Source organism: Urocitellus parryii, chromosome 7 (assembly GCF_045843805.1).
Source record: "Urocitellus parryii isolate mUroPar1 chromosome 7, mUroPar1.hap1, whole genome shotgun sequence".
Lineage (NCBI taxonomy): Eukaryota > Metazoa > Chordata > Mammalia > Rodentia > Sciuridae > Urocitellus > Urocitellus parryii.
In genome coordinates, this window is record NC_135537.1 from 134,805,996 (window position 1) to 134,814,887 (window position 8,892).

The 8,892-nt window shown below is 50.7% G+C and overlaps 2 protein-coding genes across 2 annotated transcripts; one reads left to right on the forward strand and one right to left on the reverse strand.

Annotated features, from left to right (window-relative positions):
• Positions 1-1,895: 1,895 nt before the first annotated feature.
• Positions 1,896-2,754, reverse strand: Emc6 (ER membrane protein complex subunit 6). The gene is made up of 2 exons (XM_026393957.2): positions 2,652-2,754; positions 1,896-2,464 (listed from the first exon to the last, which is right to left on the reverse strand). The coding sequence occupies exon 2, from the start codon at positions 2,414-2,416 to the stop codon at positions 2,084-2,086; it is 333 nt and encodes a 110-aa protein (XP_026249742.1). The 5' UTR covers positions 2,417-2,464; positions 2,652-2,754; the 3' UTR covers positions 1,896-2,083.
• An 85-nt stretch (positions 2,755-2,839) lies between these two features.
• Tax1bp3 (Tax1 binding protein 3) lies at positions 2,840-8,152 on the forward strand. Its single transcript, XM_026393956.2, has 4 exons — positions 2,840-3,048; positions 6,219-6,338; positions 6,762-6,839; positions 7,144-8,152. Exons 1-4 carry the CDS (start codon positions 3,010-3,012, stop codon positions 7,279-7,281), a joined length of 375 nt encoding a protein of 124 aa, XP_026249741.1. The 5' UTR covers positions 2,840-3,009; the 3' UTR covers positions 7,282-8,152.
• Positions 8,153-8,892: the final 740 nt, after the last annotated feature.

The window sequence follows — 8,892 nt, forward strand, 5'->3', positions numbered from 1 at the left end:
TATTTGGTTCTCAAACAATAAAAAGTATCAATTTCAAACATGTCCTGATTCTTTTTCCCTTCATATCTTCATGATTACCCATGTTTTAGGGGAAAATGTAAGGAGAAGGCGAGATTAAGAGGCAGATACAAGAAACAAGTTAGTAAGCAATACATTATGCTCCTTATTATCTTGCAAAGAAACTCAAACGAAAGTTTGGCAATTCTTTAAAAGAATAAACATTAAAAGACTAGGAAGGCACTGATAAAACTGGTACTTTTTATTAATTTGATAAAACTCTGGAAAGCATTTGGAATCAAGTTATCTTCTGTCCTAGGAGCTTAAATTCCCCCCAAATCACTTAAATGTGAAGAAATTCATTGCAATATTTCTTTTAATAGTGAACACTTCCAACAAACTTACTGCCCAACAGTAGAGAAATGGTTAAGTAAACCAGCCCACAGATCCCTCATCCCTTCTCTTTTCCTCCAACAGCAGGACCCCTCTGCTTCCTCCTCACTTTACATCAGGAATGAACCCTCCCTTCTCACTCAGAGAAGCCTCTGAGAGGACTGGGCTATACAAACCATGAGTGTGAGGGTTCTCAGTGATGGGCAGAGAGAGGGCTCACTGGAAGAAACAAAGCTGTAGCTCAGTTTTTTGGCTTGGGGCACAAGTAAGTGATCTGGAACCCAAGTTCAGGTATGAGTCCTAGATTCATTTCCATTACTGGCCATGGGCCACTTATGGTCTATAGAAGAGGTCTTGGATTCAAGCTCTTGGATCCTCTTCTGGTCTCAAACTGATCTTTAAAAAAAAAACCCAAATCTGATCACATCATTACTAAAGCTTAAGCCTTCTCCACAGTTACTCTTATGATCAGGCAAACTGCCCACTAAGGAGCTCCAGGATCTGTTCCAGGTCTACCTCAGGGCCTTTTCTTTTCCTCTCCAGAGTTAGGTCATACTTTCCTGTCTACCCAGGACTCTTTTCTGTAAAAGCACCCCCCCCTCCCTTTTGACATTCAACCTCCAGGTCTCAGATGTAAGGTTATTCCTTTAAAGAAGGCTTCCTTGATCATTCCCAACCTGGGCTAGGTTTGGGGATTCTATCTACTTTCTTCATAGCACTTACCTAACTTAATCTGTGAAATTAGGTAATGCTAATTTCCCTAATTAGACTATAAATTCCACAAGCAACATGTATATTACTAAAACTCCACTGCAATATTTCTCAATTAGACATATATTTCAAAATTCTCCTAAAAAGAATGAATAATGGATTAGCACATAGGCAGAGGCGTTTACACCCTCAACAACCCCAGAGTTTAGCTGGCAGTCCAATCTGTTTAATCCTCACAAGACGTATTCTTTTAAAAAATGCATGAATTTATTTTTTCTTATGGGAAAGACAACTAGCTGTGACTAGGTGAAACTGAACTGACATGACTCCATTCATATCTCGAAGGAGTGGCTAGTTGGAGGGAATACTGGGCTGTGAAAAAAATATACTCAATACTCATCCAATTCTGCAAAAGCAAATTAAGAGAACTGCATCTGAATCCTGGCTCTGCCTCTTCCTAGCTGAGTCTCCACTGGCAGAGGTATTTAACCTCTTTGGGCCTATTTTTCATTAACAGGATTAACAGTAACACCTCCATGTTATTGCTAGAATTAAATGAAATAAAGTTCATAAAAAGTACAAGGCACAATGCCTGGCATGTAAGGAAATAATAAATACACTGTTATCCGTTCTCAGGATGTTAACAGTAAGTAGCCCTAGTAGCCCCTGTCTGAAATGCCTACATGTAAGCAGGGAAATTACAGACTATAGCCCAGGCCTGCTCTCCAGAAGTCAAATCTTGGCGACTTTGCACCACTGGTAAACTATACATTAAGACAAGAAAGAACTTCATAAAGTGTCTCACACTTCATTTAATCTGAAGAATATTACAGGCTCTCTGTCTTCAGATATAAATTATTTATAACGTTACAGAACAAGCAGCGAATTCAACAATTTAAAAACTAAGTAAGTCTACACGGTGTTAATTTCTGGCAACAGTCTTCCAATCTGATGTTTTAAAAAAGGCACCCCTGCCCTCATTTCAGTAGACGTGCACCATGCCATAGAGGAATGTCCAGAACAGGACGTAGGTGAAGAGGCCTCCGATAAGGCCTCCTGTAAAGAGAGGTCTTCGTGATTTGAAATATTTGTTCCACCTCCTTCCCGCCTTGAGGATCAGGAGCAGGGAGAGCAGGATGGAGGCAAGCAGGTAGAAGATGAAGCCGTAGAGGCCGGTGAGGCCGAGGATGCCGGCAGTGGCCCCCGACAGCGCTGACACCGAGGTCCGGCAGTAATCCAGGACGGCCGCGTTGCCCCGCACGGCTGCCTCGCTGATGAACGGCGGCCCTTCCCGCTTGGCCACCACCGCGGCCATCGCGCCCGCCGGGGCTCAGCCTCTGCTTTCTTGCGGAACAAGGCAGAGCTGCGGAGAAAACCATGTTACTAGTGGCGCCTGAAGCTTGGCAAGTTGGGTTCACACCACCCCCTACCCCCGGGGCTTCCGAGACCCGGCATCACTTGTGAGTTTCGGACCTTCAAAAGACGCCGAGAAGACTAAGGGCTCTGGCCGGTAGCACGTCTGCATCCCCCGGCCATGCTTTCGCAATTACCTGAAACACGGCGGCGTTACTTAGCGTTCCCTCACACAGGTCGAGGTAGAGATTCCCGCGGCGCCATCTTGTGCTGGAGGCTACTGGGATGGCTCAGGCTGCGCATGCGCACATAGCTCGCCCGCCCGCCTGCGCCTGCGCCTCGGCCACGCTCCGCCCTCTCTCCGCTTCTCTACGTACCCACCGGGACTTCCGACAGCCGAACAGCGCTCGGGCCGGTAATTGGCTGGAGGTTTCTTAACAATTCATGAGGGGGCGGACCAAGTAGGGCTGCCTTTGTTAACCAGAGAGGGCGCGGCCGCTGGCATTCTCACTGCGGGCTTCTCTCAGCTGCACTTCGTTGCTAGATCGGGTCGAGATGTCTTACATCCCGGGCCAGCCGGTCACCGCCGTGGTGGTGAGTGCGCTCGCGCGGGTTCCTCAGCTTGGTCTGACCTCAGTTTTTCGAGCGATAAACTGACACACAAACAGGTCGACAAAGCATTGAACCGGGGGCTCCTGCAAATAGGGGGCCAGAGCTCCGGCCCTCGCTTTGCCGGCCGGAGCGGTGCTGCAACCTCCCATGGCCAAGAAACATGGCTGGAACTCAAGAGCCTCCCGAAAACCTAGGTAGAGGTCAAATCTTGTGCATCGCCGCCGTCTGGCGGACTCCTTTCAGCCGGCCGGGGTGGAGAGAACCTAGTAGTAGAAAGACCTCGCCCAACGGAGTCTGGAGGAAAAAAAACCAAAAACCCAAACCAAAACCCTTTCCCGGGCCTCCCTGTCCCCAGCTGGGCAGCCACGGGGGGCGGGCGCCGGCTCCGACGTTGGTGAGTCGCAGCCTCTGGAATGAGGAAGCGCTTCCTCCGCTCCAGCTGGCTCCGCGGTTGCCTCCCATGGGAGGGAGATTTGGTGGGTGGGGCTGGACAGAGCCTCCTGTAGCAGCCCCTTACCCCTTCCCATCCAGCCTCGCTTCTGGGACCCACCCGCCGCCTTGTCCAGAGCGGAAACTCATACAACAGGCTTGATCCTTCTCTCAACTTTCCCTGGATCCTCAGCCCTTGGGGCAAAGTTTAGGTCCTTCACCTGATACTGGAGGCCTGAGACCACCCTTTGGACTCAGCCCAGGCCTCTGGCTACCTCCTTGCCTTGCCTTGGATGCTGGGTGCATTTAGAATAGGCAGAAGGAGAAAGGAAGGTTGGGACACTAGACCTGGGCACAAGCTTCCCGGCTGACTGGATCCTGGAAGCCAACTCCCTGGTAGAGGTGGGGAAATTGAATCCTAGAGAGAAGTCCGGTCGTGCCCAGCCATAAAGGAAGCCCTCCCACCCTGCTTCCCAGAGGTTTCAGAAAATGGGAAGAAATGCCTTCCCGGCAGGCAAGGAGTTAAGTAAAAGTTCCAGCCTTGGAGTCATAGGGACTGGAGGTGGTATCTCAGATGGGTGTGCTGGAGAGCTTCTGTAGTCAGGAGGGTGGGGCAAAGGAGCCACTGATAAAGATAGCATGTGAGGGTGAACTTGGAGCAGTAACTCAAGCCTGGACTGCAGGACCAGCTAGCTTACCGCTGTCCTAGTTTCACCCTGCAACAGCTTAACTTTTCCAGATCCCTAGTTTCCCCAGAAAGAGGGTTCCAGGTTTGCTTCTTAGCTGGAAAACAGGGAACACAAGTGAGGAGCCAGAGAGCCACCTTAACTGCTTGACTTCTCCCAGCAAGTCAGTGACAGGTTTCTGTTTCTTTTCTGACCTTGGAGGTGGGTTGGAGGAGCTCACACTTTTAGACTTGAGGATCCAGGTGAATGTGCCTTAGGGATAGTGTTTCCTGCCCCTTTCCCCTCATGTCATGCCTGGTTCTAGGTTCTTCCTCAAAGTGTAGGACCACAACTGTCCAATTCTTCTAACACCAGGAGCATGCCTGAACATGGTGGGTGGGGTTTAACCTCTCTGGCTATGTCTTGGATTGGGAAAGGATTCTGGAAGCTTTTCCCCCAGTCCTGCCCTCCCCCATATAGGTTTGAGAATTACAGCCATTTTGGTCCCTCCTCTGTCCATGTGGAGCAAAGGTTTCACAGCCCTGTCTTCTGGACACCTGTGTGGGTGGCTTCTGGCACTCAAAGTTTATCTTCTCCTCCTAGATCCCCATCTGAAATGATAGTTGTGTTCAGCCAGATTAGATGGCTAGATGCTCGACTCCTCTCCCTGATGAACAGTCATCAAGTCTATGGATTTCAGTTTCCAAGTAGCTCATGTCCTCTGGCCTCTATGCCAACCCCACCCACCTCACACAACACATTCATTCTCCTACTTATGACCTAAGTGGCCATTCTAGCATCAAATGTGATCATGCCTTGCCCTATTCCCTAAATTCTCTGTGCTCCGGTGGGTTCACGATCAGGTGGCCACAAAGCTCATCACCTCCTTAAGGCCTGGTACAAATGATCCCTTCTTTGTGAAGCCTCTCCAGGTCCAGATCCAGTTGCCATTTGCTAACACCCCCCCCACCCCACCCCCGTTCTTCCTGTTAAAACTTTACACCTTGGGGCTGGGCGCAGTGGTGCACGCCTGTAATCCCAGCGGTTTAGGAGGCTGAGACAGGAGGATCACAAGTTCAAAACCAGCCTCAGCAAAAGTGAGGCGCTAAGCAACTCAGTAAGACCCTGTCTCTAAATAAAATACAAAATAGGGCTGGGGATGTGGCTCAGTGGTCAAGTGCCCCTGAATTCACTCCCGGGTACCAAAACAAACAAACAAAAAATTCCCCAGAACTTTCCACTTTTGGTTAATCTCTGTCCCCAGGATCTAGTGACTGGAAGGTACCTGCTTAGGGCTCTGAAAGGTGGGGAGCTGAGTATGGTGGTGGGGGGGGCTAGAATACTGTCCTCAACCCTGCACAAGAGCAAGATCTGGGGCTTCAGGGGGACCCCCCTCTCCCATCTAGGAATAGTCTTAGGGGTCTGCATCCCACAGCTGTCCTGATCCGGCTGTAGGCTCATCTTACCTCGCAGTTCCACATCTTCATCCTGTACTCTTGGTCTCACAGACCTCCAAGCCTTTGCTCTGCTTCCCTTGGCCAGGAAGGAAGCCCTTTCCCTTCCGTGCAAGTTTGATCTTCTCTACTTTTCCTGAGCACCTAAATGTCTTGCCTTTGACAGTGCTGGCTCAGCAATCTGAGCTGCCTTATTGTACCTGCATTGTGCCTGACCCTCCTGCCCTGTGGGTCCCCTCCCTGGGAAACTGGACCTCTCTTCCATGGCAGCCACAGCACCCTTGACTCTTGGGCCAGAACGGGTTTAGAACACATGGTGACCAAAGCTGGGGAAGTAGGGGGAAGACAGGGCAGAGAGCTGTGTGGGTGGGTCCATGTTGCCAAGTTTTAAGTCCCAACTCCCCAGCCTCCCAGGCTGGTGACCAACTAGGTTCCTATTGATGGCCCCATGATCTTATCTCCAATCAGCAGCCCAGCCCTATTGGGCCACACCCCTTGGCATAGCTCTGAGGTGACCCAGCAGCCTGAGGCTATTGCTTCGGACTCAGACAAGATTCATTCTCCATTCACCCCCTCATGCTTTTTTTTTTTTTTCCTTTGTCAGCAAAGAGTTGAAATTCACAAGCTGCGTCAAGGTGAGAACTTAATCTTGGGCTTCAGCATTGGAGGTGGAATTGACCAGGATCCCTCTCAAAATCCCTTCTCAGAAGATAAGACAGACAAGGTGAGAGGGAACTAGGTCCTGTGACCTTTCCATGGGGCATAGAGGCCTGAGATGGTGGGTCTCTGCTTCCTGGGCCTGTATGGAAGGAGCAGATCTTTTTCTCAGACAATCCTGATAGAGGTCAAGATATAATATGGTGGGAAAAGGAAGGGTTGGGATGGGGAGTGGGCCTCTCAGCCCTAGGAAGGCCTGCTTGGACAGCCCAGGAAAAGTAGGAGGTGGTCATCAGCAGGGGCTGGAACATCCTTGGGTAGCCATGCTTTCCTCCTGGCTGTCCTGGCACAGTCTATACTGGTGGAATGTGCTGAGGGCAGGCTGGGCCCAGGGAGAGGAGTGGCTGGGAGTATGTTATGTTAGGGTCTGCCTTGTGGATAAGGGGCAAGTCCAGTGACCACAGGTCTTGACCTGGGCTCCCTCTTTCAGGGCATTTATGTCACACGCGTGTCTGAAGGAGGTCCTGCTGAAATTGCTGGGCTGCAGATTGGAGACAAAATCATGCAGGTAACAAGTGACCCAGAGGAGGAGAGATTAAGGTTTGGACCAAGGGGGCTGAAGCACATGGGGTTGGGAGAGATTGGCCCAACCTTCCTGCAGAGAGGGACTCACCGAAGCCAACTGGAAGTCATGCTGGTATGGCCCACCGACAAAAGGCTCTTCTTTGAACTCAGTTCTAGTGCTTGACATCTCCATGTTTGGAGATTTTGGTCTGGGGGCCTGCTTGGGTGGCCTGGGTACGCCATAGTTCTCTGCTTGCTGATCCTGGAAGCAAGGAACTGAGGTGGGCTGTTTTCTCTCCCTGGATCAGGTGAATGGCTGGGACATGACCATGGTCACACATGACCAGGCCCGGAAACGGCTCACCAAGCGCTCAGAGGAGGTGGTGCGCCTGCTGGTGACGCGGCAGTCGCTGCAGAAGGCCGTGCAGCAGTCCATGCTGTCCTAGCAGCCCTCCTGTGATCCTTACCTTGTGCCTACCTGCCTATTTGTACAGCGACACCACTTCCACGCTCTCTGCTCCTCCATCCTGGCTTCTGCTGCATGCTGGGTTCCAGCTCAGAAGGGCGACAGCTGATCCCAGAGGCCTGAGCCAGCCCTGTTTCCCCTCCCACTCTAGCCCGAGGCTCTGGGACCAGGTCTGTCTCTGGGATACTGAGGATTGGAAATAAGGGCCTGGAGCTGAGTGAAGCCAGTCTGCAATGACCAAAGCTCAGCCCACTGCTGCTTCAGCAGTGCCTGGGTGAGCAGAAAACACCACTTTCTGAGAGCTGCCAAAGCTGGGAAATGCCACTCGGGGCTGGCTTTCCCTCATTTGCCCCGGCTGCAGGGCTTGGCCCTGCCTTCCTATGTCACTTCCACAGTGCCCAAGCCACATGCTGTCCACCCCAACATTGCCCAGTGGGGGGCTAGACCCCCACACTCCTGGAAGCACTATGAAGGTTCATCTGGATGGCAGCTGGTAGCCTCCCATGCACACTCACTTCCCTGAGGGGTGCTGGCCTCCCCAGGGTTTGCCTACTTACAGGATTTAGCTGAGGTTCAAACTGACATTTCAGGGCAGCTCTCAGGATTGCCATTTTTCTCTCTGCCTGTGGTTTTACCTTTTGTATTTTTTTAATCACAACTTTGATACACAGCGTTTTTACCTTACTATTTGGAGATGCCAGTTCTAGTTTTGAGTCTAGCTTACTAATTCACATGTGGGAGCAACTACTCTTAGCACGTGAACAGCCTTACTTTGGTTACCATGGAAATGGGGCAGTATGATGCTGCCCCACTCCCAACATCTCATGTCCAATAAAGAACGCTGGAATTCATGAGGGATCCTTGCTGAGACATGGAGTAGAATGGGACAAGTGCTTTGGTTTTAAGGATGGCTAACATGTCTCCCACTGTTCTGGGACAAAGCCCAACTCTTTTTAGGCCCACCTGCCCGGGAAAGTGTGTGGCTGGTGTTGCCTTAGAAGCTTTAGTGAGATCTGAAGGTATAGTGGTAAAGTGCTTCCTGGCACAGGGGAAGCCCTGGTCCCAGCTCTAGTACCATGGTGGGTGGTGGAGCCTCAGTGGAAACACCCTGTACGTGGCAAAGGCCACATCTGTGTCTGGGTATACCTTCACTGCAATTAAGGTGAGGAACCTGGGGTGTCACTGTGAAGCTAGGTTATATAAAGGAAGTTGGGGGTACTTCAGTGTAACCTACCTTCAGTTCCCACCTGAGAGGGGCCTCATGGGCACTCTAGGGTTCATGGGAAAAGCATCTGCCCCTGAGACTCTAGACAGTATTGATCCACAGCCAGGGACATAACCCTGGATGTTCCCACAAGTTGAGAGCTAGCTAGGTAGTAAGCAGTGAGTGTCTAGTCCTCTGCCTACTAGCTCTGAGAAGGTGCTGCCACTTCTGGATCCACCTTACATTGCCAAATCAGATTTGTGAAGGAAAGTCCAGAATTTGAAATCTCCGATTTTTAAAGTGCAATACCCAAGGACATATTTTATAAAAATCTCTGGGTGGCCTAAATAAAACCGGTCTATAGGTTTGGTTGGGCTGCATTCTCTG

Excerpts from the sequence above, each read along its gene's own strand:
- Emc6 (XM_026393957.2), bottom strand. The coding sequence starts at position 2,416 with ATGGCCGCGGTGGTGGCCAAGCGGGAAGGGCCGCCGTTCATCAGCGAG.
- Tax1bp3 (XM_026393956.2), top strand. The coding sequence starts at position 3,010 with ATGTCTTACATCCCGGGCCAGCCGGTCACCGCCGTGGTG. Across the intron at positions 3,049-6,218 it reads AGCCGGTCACCGCCGTGGTG|CAAAGAGTTGAAATTCACAA; the intron begins GTGAGTGCGCTC and ends TTCCTTTGTCAG. Across the intron at positions 6,339-6,761 it reads CAGAAGATAAGACAGACAAG|GGCATTTATGTCACACGCGT; the intron begins GTGAGAGGGAAC and ends TCCCTCTTTCAG.